Source organism: Antennarius striatus, chromosome 7 (genome assembly GCF_040054535.1).
Source record: "Antennarius striatus isolate MH-2024 chromosome 7, ASM4005453v1, whole genome shotgun sequence".
NCBI lineage: Eukaryota > Metazoa > Chordata > Actinopteri > Lophiiformes > Antennariidae > Antennarius > Antennarius striatus.
This window is the reverse complement of record NC_090782.1, coordinates 21,163,343-21,179,481: the sequence shown is the minus strand read 5'-3', so window position 1 is coordinate 21,179,481 and position 16,139 is coordinate 21,163,343. Positions and strand designations below refer to the sequence as shown.

At 39.1% G+C, this 16,139-nt stretch overlaps 1 protein-coding gene and 1 long non-coding RNA gene across 2 annotated transcripts; both read left to right on the top strand.

Moving 5' to 3' along the window:
• Positions 1 to 1,607: 1,607 nt before the first annotated feature.
• On the top strand, positions 1,608 to 7,534 carry ttc22 (tetratricopeptide repeat domain 22). The gene is made up of 8 exons (XM_068319882.1): positions 1,608 to 1,951; positions 2,244 to 2,544; positions 2,940 to 2,995; positions 3,082 to 3,197; positions 3,316 to 3,434; positions 4,035 to 4,196; positions 4,365 to 4,517; positions 4,599 to 7,534. Exons 1-8 carry the CDS (start codon positions 1,692 to 1,694, stop codon positions 5,133 to 5,135), a joined length of 1,704 nt encoding a protein of 567 aa, XP_068175983.1. The 5' UTR covers positions 1,608 to 1,691; the 3' UTR covers positions 5,136 to 7,534.
• A 3,029-nt stretch (positions 7,535 to 10,563) lies between these two features.
• LOC137598984 (uncharacterized) lies at positions 10,564 to 13,810 on the top strand. The gene is made up of 3 exons (XR_011036742.1): positions 10,564 to 12,377; positions 13,133 to 13,229; positions 13,674 to 13,810. It is a non-coding gene; the product is annotated as an uncharacterized lncRNA (long non-coding RNA).
• The last annotated feature ends 2,329 nt before the right edge of the window (positions 13,811 to 16,139 follow it).

Here is a 16,139-nt window from a genome sequence, read left to right as displayed (position 1 = left end):
GTTATCACAACGGTTATATGGTTATAGCAAATATTCACTTCTCTACATCCATGTGGTATAAATGGAAAAGTCTACCCATGAATCAAACACACATTATATGACCCACTGGAGGTATATCAATCACTGCGTTTCGGGGGCAGCAGAGGTTTGTTGAAACCTGATTGAGGACTTTTGTGCGTGGGCTCACAAGTTCTCTTTATATTTTCATAGGTTTGCTCATAGCGATTGAATTTCTAACCCCATGCAAGTCAGAATGATGTGATTGCAGAGTTTGACACATACACAATAGTTCATCTGCTCTGTGTGCACCTTAAACATCATTTATAAGACTGGTTAAAAGGAGCAACCAGTTTGACACCTGTTATTAAGGAGACTTAAACTCTGCAGCATGCATGCACACACAAAAGACATTGTTTTTTGAGCTCCTATCATATGAAAACTCAAACGTAATTATTGTTTTACATGTATTCAAATGTATTTGTAAGCTACAAAGTTCTGAGGAACTGGGCTCAAATCTCAGCATAGGATTTTTTTTTTTTGTGGACTTTATGTTCTTTGTTAGCTCCAACTTCCTGCTACAGTAAACATGCACTACAGATGAATTAATTGCTTTCCATTGGCCTGCAGGCATCACTATGAGTGTGAATGGTTGTTTGTCTGTCTGCATATCAGCCCTATTATGAACCGCTGACATATGCAGGGCGTATACTGCCTCTTGGGCAACATCAGCCGGGATTGGCCCCAGCCCCTCATGTGATCAGAGGTGACCAGAGCATAAACAATGAATAAATGGATTGATGGATGTCCCCACCTGCAGCTTTTGAGCCCCAGCTGTCAAAGAAGGGGAGATTTCTCTTTGAATGATCTCCACAAAAGCCTCTTATGTGCTGAGGCTTCACGGAGTTTATTCCTCTGTTGTTGGGGATATTGACACGGGCTTGAAAAGCCCATCAGATTTAACAGTGGACTTATTTACAACAAGGAACTCTGGTGAAAATGTGCATATCATTTTGCATCTGATGTTGAAAGATAACATGGTGAGTTGCAGTATGATGAGAATTCATTGTTTGCTTTTGCTGTGTAAAGTGCATGCGTTGTTACTCTGGGTGTTTGCATGCTTTGTTAGCAAAAAAATCTACCAGCTGCATGTTGTTTACCTTATTTTGCAATGTTTAAATGGATTATTTAAAAGATGATTTAAGTTTTTCTTTTTTTCTTGTTTCGTTTGCCATTTCCGTCACACCGATTCAGGTTTTTCACACTCTATTGTTGTCTGGACTGGACCAAAACAAGGCTTCACAATTTATTTATTTTTACAAAAATTCAAAGTGTGGAGTTCAGGTTGCTGTCAGAATGGATTTAATATTTGCCACTGAAGAAAAATGAGGGATTCACTTTTGGAAAACAAACAAGCAACAACAAATGTTTTGTGTATTTAAGGATGGAATTAAAGATCTGATACAAAAAAGAAATACACTACTTCTCCTTGCATTCCATACTTTAGTCACTCCCAAGACAAACCTGTTCATCCTGTCTGTACTGTGGTGACAAAACTGTGAGGATGAATGCTTTTACATTTCATTGACTCTTAGCTGAAGAGAAGAGGAAGTATGTGGTGTGAGGTATCAAAAATAAACAGATTTTCCTACTTTTTTTATTAATTACCGGTGGGGCAAAGCAAGCAGGAGGCCATGGAAGCAGCAAACACAGACATAGAGTTCCTCATAGAAGACATGGACTACATCCCAGGCCACTTCCACCTGGACCTTAACCTCAACTGCGATCCTGTTGGCCCAGCCAGGCTAAGGTTCAGGGACACTTGTCTAAAACAGGAAAGCCTACGAGGTGAGCTGGAGGCTGAAGCCGGGTATCTGCAGTACGCTGTCCGAAATCTTCTGGGTCTCCTGGCGTTTCATCTCGAAAAGCTGGACAAAGCTGAGGAAATATTCAGGTGATCATTAATCATTGTCAAGGCTTATTCAGAATATTTACATTGCAAGAGGTGTTATTTTGAGACACTGCTGGTGTTTGTTTCCACAGGAAATCTTTAACACTTTTAAGGATTTTATTGGAAATGCCACTCAAAGGTTGAAATGTGTGTAAAGCTAACTATGGAGCGTGAGCATTTTTTTTTAATAATTGGAAATCCGTTCTCAGCTTGTGCATAATACAGTAATTATATTTACAGAATTTCATCCAAAATTCAAGATCTTGATCAACTTTTTATGTCTTTTTACTTTCAGAGGCATTTGTAAAGAAGATCCTGGCAACCTTAATGCCTGGGCTAATATGGGCTATGTGTACGACAAGCTGGGGAGGGAGGTGGATGCAGGAGAGTGTGTGGAGAAAGTGTCGTCCTTGATGGGTTTAGATGGTGGAGAAGCCTCTGCAGAGGAGACCAGGATCCTGGCGGCCCGCTGTCTGGCGGAGCAGGCCTACGTGTATCCCTACGACGTGGAGCTGGACAGCCAAGAAGACCTTAGAGAGAAGCTGACGGCAGCATTGACACTTTACAACAGAGCCCTGCACTATGGGGGTGAGCTGGTGAGATGGAGACATAGGCCTGCATGCACACTAACACTCTGTTAGCTGTAGAAGTCTGTTTAGCTTTATTGTAAGTAGGAGCGCTGGAGGAACGACTGTGATGAAACAGAAACCTATTAGTCACTTATGACAATAATCAAAAGGGAATGCAAAAAAAAAATCTGTTTTATTATGACTCATTTTATTTTTTAACTAATTTAAAGGATGTGTCTATTGTGAAAACTAAAAATATTAGCTCACTATAACAGACATGACACTAACATTATCCAAACATCAAGTAAATCGAATTGCATTCTCAAATGGCCAATTTGGCTCAGGTTAGAGCCATTAAATTACTTCCAGGACATTATATTTTAATTTTTTTATCATTCGTAAAGACTATTGTTGTTTTTCAGATACCAATGGAGGAGAAACGAATCTGGTATTTTAAAATGGCATGCATCTATATAAGGTAAAAAAAAGAACACTGCATAACCAAATGTGTCCATATTTTTTTGTATTCAGTCATTGTTTAAAAATGTTATATATGTATTGCAGATTGGATGACATCGTAAAGACCACAGAAGACTCTGAATACTCCAGACTTTCCCACTTCAATAAGGGTCTGAAGTTCCTCAAACAATCACTAGAATGTGAGAAAACTCGATATAAAGGTGAGCACCTCTATGATTTTCCTCTGCTGTGCGTTTACAGACATTTTCTGCTGGAGATGTTTCATTTAATTGCAGCTGTTGTCAGTAAAAAGTAAAGACTTTGATTGTTTCTCCCCAGCTCTTGCCTGGTGTTTCATTGGCGTCATGTTGGAGAGAAAGGACGAGTTCAACACTGTGCCCATGTCTGTCCATGACTGTGGCTACTCTGCCACTGATCCTCTGTCCTGCTATGGAACTGTGAGTTAATCCATGTATTGGAATTTCTCACCACATATATGACAAGATGGAGAATAAAAGATGGTGCCATCCAAATATAATTTATATAGACCTTCTTGTATGACTGTTGTGGTTGCTTTGCCAACCTTTTGTGCTGCTTCAGTTTCAGTTTGGCTTCGATGTGCATGAATTTATGATCAGTATGGACCTAAAAGTAACTTCCTTCCTACTTTCCTTCCCTCCTTTGCCCTGCTGATCAGCACAAACTTCTCAACTACACTACACCACACTCAGTATAATCAGATATTTGTATTATCGCCGGTCTTTTAGAATTAAAATTTATTGGAATTAAATTAGAATTTAAAGTCAACACAAAGCAAGTAATTTTCTGATGGTAACACATTGCCATCTCAGAACTATTAACATAAGCTGTGAGGCAAATGTAATGGCTTCAAAAACACACTTTGTATTTTCCTCTGAGATGTGGAGCATAAGTAAATGTTTTGCCAAATATATGTATTTATTACAGCCAAGTGAAGTACAATTACCTAATATTTATGCATGACACGACACTTGAATACTGTGTGGTCTGTAATATGGAGTATACTTGTCTGTCTTCAGGCCATAAACTTGGCTAGTGATGATGCATTCACCCTGAACCTCCTGGGAAAGATCTTCCTTTTGTTGGGCAAACTTGAGATGGCCACAGGGATCTGCAACATGGGCCTAAATGTACTGCCAGACCCGGAGCTCAACTGGCAGGCGTACTGTACCCGTGCCAAGGTACTGAGTGTATGAAGAGTTGCATGACTTTACAAACGCTGACAGAGTTGGGGAAGTTACAATTTCGCACACACAAGACTTTTGCAATTTAAGTCTCATATACTAGATTTGACTGACGTTGAAGTGTTAGAAAGCATTGAGTATAAATATTACAGCTCTTCCTTTCAGATTAATGTGAGGCTCTACATCAAGGACCTGGAAAAGGCCAAACAAGGTGAAGGTGGACTCCCAGACCGACAGAACCTAACTGAAGCCAGAAAAGATCTGGACAAGGTCCTTGGTGTGCATCCATGTCTGCTGACTCACCTGGAGATGGCACAGGTAGACGCACAAACAATAATGAACAATGAAGATTGGATTTTTAGTGCAACATGGTTTTCAAAATCACGCCTCTCCAATTAGGTCTACTACTACATGGGCGTCGATGCGCTCCAGGAGAGTCTTTTGGTGGACGAGGGGGCAGTGAACTGTGCGTTGGTTAGTCTGTCCCACGCCCTACAGTTTGAGCTGGGGGAGAGCCTGCCTGACCTCCACGTACTCAGAGGACGCTGCCTGCTGCTGAAGGGTGAGGAGCAAAACGCAGCAGACTGCTTCAAACAGGCAGTGGAACTGGAGAGACCAGGAAGCACAGACACCACGGCTCTACGATGCCTCCTGCAGGCACTCCTGACTCTTTTCATGCTGGGAGGCCCCGACACAGACCTGGTTATCACCCAGTTGGAAGTGTGGGTACAAAGGGCAGAGGAGAGGTACCCTGCAGATGTCGTAAAGACAGAGCTGAGGTGTCTCTACAGGACTCACACAGAGGAGGTGACGGAGTTGGCCAAAGCTCTGATCGGGACAGGTAGACTAGGCCTAGTGAGGAGGCTGTTAAAAACAGTGGTGCCCAAACATCTGACTAAGAAGAGACCTCTAACAAGGTCTTTCTCCTTCACATGATAACTTTTTAAAAAGAAAGATTAAACTAGTCTAGAAATACAATCATTAATAAGCTCCTTGATGGCATTTCACAGAATAAAATGCACAGCAACTGAGCTTTGTGGAAAAAAGGACTTTGCTGCACCTCTAGATCTTTCAATGCTGTGATCAATCTATTATAAAAAATTTTAAGAGCAACAAGGGTAAGACTGGACCTACTGATTAACCTACAGATACTGTATCGCATTGCTGAAGGATATTCCGTATAAGGTTACTTTACAGCTGAATATTCCATTAAATCTGTGACTTGTTAAAGTAGGGTGATCTTTTGAAATTAATGCAGAGATTAGCAAAAGGCTTATACTAATAAATTATGATCATGAAGTTGTCCTACAGTGGGCCAACAAATGACTAGTTCTCAGATTAGTTCTCAAATTGTAGCCCAAATAGTCTTTTTTTGTGTTTGTGAAATGTTTAAATTATTATTGCCTTCTGGGCTGACGCACGCTCATGCCTTTCAATGAACTTTAAAGTGCAGATGAAATCGGTCATTATTTAATCAATGATTTCATCTACAGACACCTAAGACATTAAATCAAATCCTGTTATAAACTGATCAAGGAATAGCTTTGTGAAATTTATTCCAGGTTGCTGGATTTCAACCCCACCAAACAGCCGTAGGAGAGTTTGGAGATGTGTTTCATAGACAGCTTGAGAGATGAGGCAAGGCGAGAAAAAAAAGATACACAGGGCAGATACACATATTGATAATGCTAGTCCACCAGACTGTGTGCTGGATTGATTCATAAACTGCTGGGGTCTCGGACCGAGAGGAGACTGTCATATCTACTCCATGTCCTTTAAGAAGCACCTAAAATATCCTTTGAAAGACTGAAACTATAGCATAAGAATGAACAGTGTCTCTATTACAATAAATGTCAATTAAAAAAAGGAATATGAAATCCTCTCTGGTTTCCTGTTGGATCTGTAGGCCTGGTGCCACTACCAAAATAATGTTGTGTATCACACACTGCTTCACATTTTATTGCATGTTAATAGAGCTATAACACATACAAAAAGGCAGCTTCTCTGCCCTGGAAGAAATCTAGTTTAAATTATGCTATACTTGGAAAAAGTGGCTCGAATTGAAGCACAAAATTCTGATAGGGTGGGGCGTGTATGTCGGACATGAGTGCAATAAATTCAGGTTCAGTTCATCTAGCAGTCAGCTGTTCATTCAGCGCCTGCAAACACAAGCAAACAACAGCCAGTAGGACCAGGTAGTGTCTCGGTGGAGGGGACATCACAGGCCACATATACAAAAGTTTCATGACAAGATTTCTGGAAGGAGTTTCAATAAAGTTGGTCGATAAAAATGCTAAATAAAGCATGGAAATAAAACCCAGATCTGCCCTTTTATCCAGATCTTCAAAATTGAAAGTTATACCATCCATCCATCCGTTTTCTCTTGCGTATCTCACATGGAGTTCAGTAGCCTGGACAAGTCGCTAGGTCATCACATATTCAACGAATAGACAAAAATCCCATCACACCTGTATTGCATGTTTTTGGACTGCAAAAGAAAGCCAGGGTATCAAAACAATAACCCACAAAACAGCTAGTTTGACAGCACTTAGTGCACTTCTACCCAACCATGCTAATAATAGCTCATTAGATGGAGACAGCTGTTTTACCAGGACCAGCAGACACACAACATGCAAATCAAATCAAGGAATAATATTTTTTATGAAAATTAAGGTTTGTCTGCTTCACTACAAAAAAAAACAGTATTCTATTCACATATTCCAAAATGATCCAAAACACTGGATCATTCAAGAAATATGTCAACAAAACTACAGTGAAACTAATGTGAACCAAAAGTCTAGGATTCTAAATCTTGAAATGCATGTAATACAAACATCTGTCTGTCTTTAAGTCAGAATTCATTTGGATTCGCACAAAGAACCCTGTCGTTGTCAACATGCAACCCGCTCCAGTGGTTCTGGCCCCGGGTCGGTTTTAAGCACCTATGGGTCATTAGAGGTTTTATCTGATTACTTTTGGTGAGGTGTGGGGATTGTTTAGACTTTATTTTTATAAGAAGCTGATGAATAATCCTTTTCGAGTCACAAAGATGTGACCATTTTTATTGGGATCGAGGATGGTGTATGACTTGCAGTCATTAAATGCCATCTCTATAAATATTGGAGGTTAATGGATATCTTTAGTTTAATATATTTTTAAGGTAGTATTGATTACCTTTATTTTTATGCTCCTTTTTATGTATACAGTATTATATTACATTTTCTGTAAAGAAAAAACAACAATAAAGATATTGTTCTATGTTGTTGTCAGACTGCTCAGTTCACACTGCACACCTTTATTTATTGCACATAATTTATTAAATTTATATTACTATGTTGTATATTCCTCTTCTCTTATTCAGACCTTATTAACCCAATACCATCATAGTGTGTATGTATGCATTAGTACTGTTATCTGTCTGTTGTCTGTCTGTCTAGCTATCTGTCTTCATGATCTATGGATTGTGACAAAAACCTTTAAAAAAAAAAATCTGTCAAAAGAAGAAAAAATAAAAGAAAAAGTTTGGCTGTTTGGGTTGAAATGAAAATCTTAAAAAGCATTTATGTCTTCTTCTTCAAATGAAAAAATACGTAAAAGATTTTTTTTAATATTTTTTTTTTTAATTTTTATTTTCAGCCCTGGGACTAACAAAACTGGGCTGATCGATCCAGAGTGGAAATAGCATTTTTGAAGAGACGTGACAGAAATGCTGAACAGCCTTAAACTTGCAGCTACGAAGGTAAACTCAGTTGGACATGTATTCCCACATAAAAGCATTTGAGGTAAAACTAGCGCTGGTTTTGGAACAAGTGAAAAAGAACAACTTCATCCATCTTCCCTGCAGAAGAAGTCCGTCTTTACCAGAGCCCCTTTGTTACATCGGTGAAGCTCAGCCTTCTGATCGGATTGACTTCTGTGCCTCTCTCCACGTGCATCTGCAAACTTTTTCAGACATCAAACTCTTGAACAACCCCAATGAGATCCTCCTATGAAGACAGAAAACTTGTCATCCCTTTCTGTTACAAAATGAATCCAGTCACACTGCAGAAATAACAAAAAACAGTTCTGTTTGCATGGCCTTGTCATTGGACGTCAGAAACTAGCCTGCATGAACCAATCCCTAGTTTTATCTCTGATCTGCTGACACTTGTCATCATGTTTTCAGTCTTCCCCGCCTATGGCTTTTCCACCACACTAATCATGTGACCTAATCCAAATCCATCTAAATTAAATTGAAAGTATGAATACAAACTCATGCAGAAGACAGGATGAATAAAAATGAATACATATGTTTGAATCAAAACATAAATTTTCCGCATCTGTCTGCAGTTGACGGTGTCAGGAGGGATCACTGAGGTATAAGCCGTAAGTTCATTCCGCAAAGTGAAACTGACTTCAGACTTGATGAATAATATTTAATTATGTCATAATTCAGGTTTTTCCAGCATTGTGTGTGTGATAACAGGATGCCCGTCGTGACTACCAGCATTTAAAGTAAAGAGCTCATTCATGCAGCTTCAGCTTCAGCCAGGAGCTTCTTCCTTGTTCTTCTAAATAAGGTAAGATATTTGAATTACCCCGTTTGCCATTTTTCCATCACACAAACCCAAGATCTTAATTTATACTCCTACAGATTAATGTTGATTATCTTACATACATAATAATCAGTATTTTTTGTTTATGATGATTCCAGTTAGAGTCGGAGCAGTTGGTAGAACGCTGTGAGAATACAGCGCTCTACCAACAATACAGTAATTTCGTTTAAAAAAAGATAGAAATGTCATTGATGGGGTAAATGTGTGATGAAAAAATTGATGTATCATTTGTTTCTGAAGAAAATTCAAACTCTTTGAATTAAAGAGAATTTTTGGACCAATGACAGCTGGGTTAACGTGAATCCCAGTTCGGGTCCCGCTCTGTGCGGAGTTTGCATGTTCATGAATCCAGAGAACCCACGCAGACTGTGGGGTGAACACGCAAACTCCGCACAGAGCGGGACCCGAACCCCAAACCGAATGATAAATATGTTCATGCTAACACATCTGTCACTGGTCCAAGTATTCTCTGAAATTCAAAACAGAATTTGAATTTTCTTCAGAAACAAAAAAGTTGAAATACTAATTCTATCATCTTCCGTAGATAATAAACATTTAGCCCGTCTATGACATTATATGTCTTTTTGTAAAAGGGCTTTGAACTGGTTCATGGAACGAAATCGAAAACCAGAAACTTTTGGTATTTTGCCAGGAACGAAAACGAAATCAAAACTTTTTTTTTTTTTTGTCGTCCTAGAAAAAAATATCTCCCCTCATGTTTCTCAATGCGTAATGAGAGCGAGAGAAAATAATTGTCATCGGTTTATGCAGGGTTTTTTTCGTTCTTGATAGAAATATCTGACTGTTTCCCTTTCTGTCATTCACTCAATGTGTGATGAGAGCAGAGTCAAGGAAAAGTAAATCTCCCAACCTCGATTATATTCATAAGAATAAACACTGCAGTGTGTCAATCAATGTTTGATTTAGACATGAACTCATTGGCTTTTAGCTTATAGCCTTGATTTTCTTCTTAACAAGTTCAAACGAAGATCTGTGGAAAATCTGTAGACAACAATGCCAGAAGAACCCTGGACTGACTGGAACACCGGCCTCTGTGACTGCTTTGAGGATGCCAGCACATGTATGAATTCATCCCACACATTTATTTCATTTCATTCCAGATCACTTCCTAAAGTTTGCATCACTCTGTTGCTGTATGTGTGTGGGTTTCAGGCTGCTATGGTTTCTGGTGCTGGCCTTGTCTTGCCTGTACGGTGTCCGGGCGATTTGGAGAACAATATTGTTTCCCATTATGTGACATTTTCGGCCTTGGAATAACAGCAGCTTTTGGGATCCCGCTGGTTCCTCCTCCGGCGGTCTTGTCTGTGAGGGCTGCCATGAGGCACAAGTTCAAAATCAAGGCAGGATGCACATCAAGATTATTCATTAAGTATGCCACATGAAATTGAAATTACTGACTTTAAATCTTGTCATTCTTTCATGAATGCTCTTCACAGGGTTCTCTCTTCAAGGATGCGGCCGTGTCCTGTTGCTGCGGGTGGTGCTCCTGGTGTCAGATGCATCGCGAATTAAAGCACCGTCGACAGACTCCTGTCGTCATTAATTTAGAGACGAATGTCATCAACGTGCAGCCTGCTCCAGTCATAACGCAGGCTCCTCCAGTCATAGTGCAGGCTCCTCCAGTCGTAATGCAGTCTCCTCCAGTCATAATGCAGTCTCCTCCAGTCGTAATGCAGTCTCCTCCAGTCGTAATGCAGTCTCCTCTAATGATGCAGCCTCCTCTGTACTCACGATGACAAGCTGAGCTTTGTTGGGTTCTCCTTGGCCTGTTTGCCTCCTCTAAAGTAAATAGATGCAGATCACACTACTGCTAAGAAAAAAATGTGTAAATTTCATACAAGTCATGACAATTGATTCAAGTTTAGTTACATAAAAACCAGGTAAAAATACTCCCGTCTTGATCTTTAGAAGGTCCACATACAGATCTTGTAAATTAAGACCTGCTTGTAATGAGACCAAAACTTTCATATTTTATATCAGGGCTATGAATCTGTTCATGGAACAAAAGCAAAAACTAGAAACTTTTGGTATTTTGCCAGGAACGAAAACAAAACTAAAAACTTCATATTTTTTAATGTTCCGGAACAGAATTGGTTATTCAAAGTACAGTAATTGTAGCCGGTTAATACCTTCTTCTTTTTTTGACGTTCTTGAAAAAAACAACTCCCCTCATGTTTCTCAATGGGCTAGGCTTAGTCAGTGGTCAGAGTTAAGGGTTAAGGTTAGGGTTGCGACCCTGTGGTTAGGGTTTATCGTTAGGGTAGGATTAGGGTTGCGACTCTGTCGTTAGGGTTAGGGTTAAGGGTTAGGGTTTAGGGTTGCGTCCCGGTGGTTAGTGTTAGGGTTAGGGTTAAGGTTAGGGTTAGGGTTGCGACCTGGTGGTTAGGGGTTGGGTTAGGTTAGGGTTAGGGGTTAAGGTAGGGTTAGGGTAGGGGTTAGAGGTTAGGGTTAGAGGGTTAGGGTTAGGGTTAAGGCTAAGGTTAAGGTCAGGGTTAGGGGTTAGGGTAGGGTTAGGGTACGGGTACGGGTTAGAGGTTAGGGTTAGGGGTTAGGGTTAGGGTTAGGGTTAGGGGACATCACAGGCCACATATACAAAAGTTTCATGACAAGATTTCTGGAAGGAGTTTCAATAAAGTTAGTCGATAAAAATGCTAAATAAAGCATGGAAATAAAACCCAGATCTGCCCTTTTATCCAGATCTTCAAAATTGAAAGTTATACCATCCATCCATCCATTTTCTCTTGCGTATCTCTCATGGAGTTCAGTAGCCTGGACAAGCCGCTAGGTCATCACATATTCAACGAATAGACAAAAATCCCATCACATCTGTATTGCATGTTTTTGGACTGCAAAAGAAAGCCAGGGTATCAAAAAAATAACCCACAAAACAGCTAGTTTGACAGCACTTAGTGCACCTCTACCCAACCATGCTAATAATAGCTCATTAGATGGAGACAGCTGTTTTACCAGGACCAGCAGACACACAACATGCAAATCAAATCAAGGAATAATATTTTTTATGAAAATTAAGGTTTGTCTGCTTCACTACAAAAAAAAAAAACAGTATTCTATTCACATATTCCAAAATGATCCAAAACACTGGATCATTCAAGAAATATGTCAACAAAACTACAGTGAAACGAATGTGAACCAAAAGTCTAGGATTCTAAATCTTGAAATGCATGTAATACAAACATCTGTCTGTCTTTAAGTCAGAATTCATTTGGATTGAAGGGAAACTCATTCAGCCAGAAATGAAAGTGAAATGATAGGAATAAAATATACATTTTACAACAATGTGCATCCTGTGATTTAGTGTTTAGTGTTTTTGAGGTCATTTGTACAATTGTAAAAAAAGATTTTCGCAACTCATTGCCTGACTGGTTTGCCAAGCCTGGCTGGGGTGCGTCATTGTTTGGTTGTGTCTTCCCGCTTCATATGGGTTCAGGTTCTGCAGCATTGCTTGAATTATTCTGTCCTTACCCATAAGGTGACACTCCTCAGTCAAAGCAGACACTTCGGTTGACTGTAGAGCTTTCAGCAAGACTTCGCACTTCATCAGGTGAGATTCATGCATTTGATAATAATCTGGACAACTCTAACTGGAAAGCAAAGTGATAGATTAGCCTTAATCTGACCTCATGGATGTGAAGAAGAATAGCATTGTTGCTGCGATAACCATGACATGGATAACTGAGAACCTACACAGCAGCATTGTTGCTTCAAACATCAGTTTTCATTCTGGCTCTTACATGTGCTAGCTTTTCTGTAAAAAACAAAGTGTTATTTCTGAAAACGTTTTAGGTAGTATACTGTGTAAACTATAATTGCACAAATCATATTTATTCCTGACTATATTTGGTAATACAATGAAGGATGATAAAATCAAATTATACTCTGAGTGGTTTTAAAAGCATACTTGAAGACAAAACTTAAAAAACTCATTTAATATGGAAGAACCTAAAAATATCTCTAAAAGCACGGTTTAGATTCTGCCTCGCATATCTTCAGCAATTCCCTTGTTGAACGAGGTTAAGGCTGCTGCATGGAGGTATGCATGACTCATGTCCTCTGTATGTTCAGTATTACAGGGGAGAAAAAAGCTTTAAGAATAACAAAATGCATTTGATTAATGTATAAGCATTCAAAGACTATTGCCTGAAAAAACAGTATCACTGAATGCAATTTAAACTGTGTTTGTAAATACATAAGACATAACTGACCTAATCTAACCGTAACTAGTCAACTAATTTTTCTTCATTAACTTAAAATGATTAATGTGAATTATGAAGTCACTTCTTTGAATTTCATTTTTAGTTCTACATTGACGGTAAAGACCAAGAACCAATGGCTGTACCTCCCATGACAAAGTGGAACAGCGGTCTCTTTGACTGCTGTGATGACAAAAGTACATGTAAGTGTAAACAACATTTTTTTACCATATTTGCTTGAAGGCATGTCATTGACTGATTGATTAATTGAATTATGATTGGTTAGAATCTGGGCAAGAACATCAGGATAGCCAATCAGAAGAAGAGTAGGGTGGCTCTGCACATCGCCTCATTCACAGCCCTCTGCAATGATTTCAATGAGCCAAGACTCACTATGACTCCACTAGAGGGCGCTAGTGAAGCATATCCAAAGTAAAAACCTAAGATTGAAGCATATATTTTCATGTACTTCCAGAAAAAATGTCTAAATTAGTTTTTGCAGATGAATTTTCAGCTGGTTTCCATCCAAATCTATATAGCACTTTTCATACTATAAAAAAAATAAAAAGTAACACAAAGTTACACAATAAAAACGATCACATAATCACAAGGCATTAACGGGTTTGTGCTTACTGTCCAAACTAAAGTAGGATTGTTTTTCAGGTTGCTATGGTTTCTTTTGCTGCCCATGCCTCGCCTGCACGCTTACCGGACATCTTGGGGAGCACCATTGCCTCCCACTATGTGACATCCTCAGCCCCTCCATCACGGCGGCCTGCGGCCTGCCTCTGTGTGTTCCGCCTGCTGGCCTGTCTGTACGGGTTGGCATGCGACACAGATACGCTATCCAGGTGTGATGAATTACAAAACAGACAAACTGATGCACACTTTTATCTTGCATTGTGTTTTGATGAAAGACTCCATCCCATTATGACTTGCCTTCATGCTTCACAGGGTTCCTACTGTAGAGACATCCTGACCTCCTGTTTCTGTGGATGGTGCTCGTGGTGTCAGATGCGTCGTGAGTGGAAATATCGCACAAAGAACCCTGTCATTGTCAACATGCAACCCGCTCCAGTGGTTCTGGCCCCGGGTCGGTTTTAAGCACCTATGGGTCATTAGAGGTTTTATCTGATTACTTTTGGTGAGGTGTGGGGATTGTTTAGACTTTTTTATAAGAAGCTGATGAATAATCCTTTTCGAGTCACAAAGATGTGACCATTTTTATTGGGATCGAGAATGGTGTATGACTTGCAGTCATTAAATGCCATCTCTATAAATATTGGAGGTTAATGGATATCTTTAGTTTAATATATTTTTAAGGTAGTATTGATTACCTTTATTTTTATGCTCCTTTTTATGTATACAGTATTATATTACATTTTCTGTAAAGAAAAAACAACAATAAAGATATTGTTCTATGTTGTTGTCAGACTGCTCAGTTCACACTGCACACCTTTATTTATTGCACATAATTTATTAAATTTATATTACTGTACTATGTTGTATATTCCTCTTCTCTTATTCAGACCTTATTAACCCAATACCATCATAGTGTGTATGTATGCATTAGTACTGTTATCTGTCTGTTGTCTGTCTGTCTAGCTATCTGTCTTCATGATCTATGGATTGTGACAAAAACCTTTAAAAAAAAAAAATCTGTCAAAAGAAGAAAAAATAAAAGAAAAAGTTTGGCTGTTTGGGTTGAAATGAAAATCTTAAAAAGCATGTCTTCTTCAAATGAAAAAATACGTAAAAGATTTTTTTAAATATTTTTTTTTTATTTTTTTATTTTCAGCCCTGGGACTAACAAAACTGGGCTGATCGATCCAGAGTGGAAATAGCATTTTTGAAGAGTTGTGACAGAAATGCTGAACAGCCTTAAACTTGCAGCTACGAAGGTAAACTCAGTTGGACATGTATTCCCACATAAAAGCATTTGAGGTAAAACTAGCGCTGGTTTTGGAACAAGTGAAAAAGAACAACTTCATCCATCTTCCCTGCAGAAGAAGTCCGTCTTTACCAGAGCCCCTTTGTTACATCGGTGAAGCTCAGCCTTCTGATCGGATTGACTTCTGTGCCTCTCTCCACGTACATCTGCAAACTTTTTCAGACATCAAACTCTTGAACAACCCCAATGAGATCCTCCTATGAAGACAGAAAACTTGTTATCCCTTTCTGTTACAAAATGAATCCAGTCACACTGCAGAAATAACAAAAAACAGTTCTGTTTGCATGGCCTTGTCATTGGACGTCAGAAACTAGCCTGCATGAACCAATCCCTAGTTTTATCTCTGATCTGCTGACACTTGTCATCATGTTTTCAGTCTTATCTTCCCCGCCTATGGCTTTTCCACCACACTAATCATGTGACCTAATCCAAATCCATCTAAATTAAATTGAAAGTATGAATACAAACTCATGCAGAAGACAGGATGAATAAAAATGAATACATATGTTTGAATCAAAACATAAATTTTCCGCATCTGTCTGCAGTTGACGGTGTCAGGAGGGATCACTGAGGTATAAGCCGTAAGTTCATTCCCCAAAGTGAAACTGACTTCAGACTTGATGAATAATATTTAATTATGTCATAATTCAGGTTTTTCCAGCATTGTGTGTGTGATAACAGGATGCCCGTTGTGACTACCAGCATTTAAAGTAAAGAGCTCATTCATGCAGCTTCAGCTTCAGCCAGGAGCTTCTTCCTTGTTCTTCTAAATAAGGTAAGATATTTGAATTACCCCGTTTGCCATTTTTCCATCACACAAACCCAAGATCTTAATTTATACTCCTACAGATTAATGTTGATTATCTTACATACATAATAATCAGTATTTTTTGTTTATGATGATTCCAGTTAGAGTCGGAGCAGTTGGTAGAACGCTGTGAGAATACAGCGCTCTACCAATACAGTAATTTCGTTTAAAAAAAGATAGAAATGTCATTGATGGGGTAAATGTGTGATGAAAAAATTGATGTATCATTTGTTTCTGAAGAAAATTCAAACTCTTTAAATTAAAGAGAATTTTTGGACCAATGACAGCTGGGTTAACGTGAATCCCAGTTCGGGTCCCGCTCTGTGCGGAGTTTGCATGTTCATGAATCCAGAG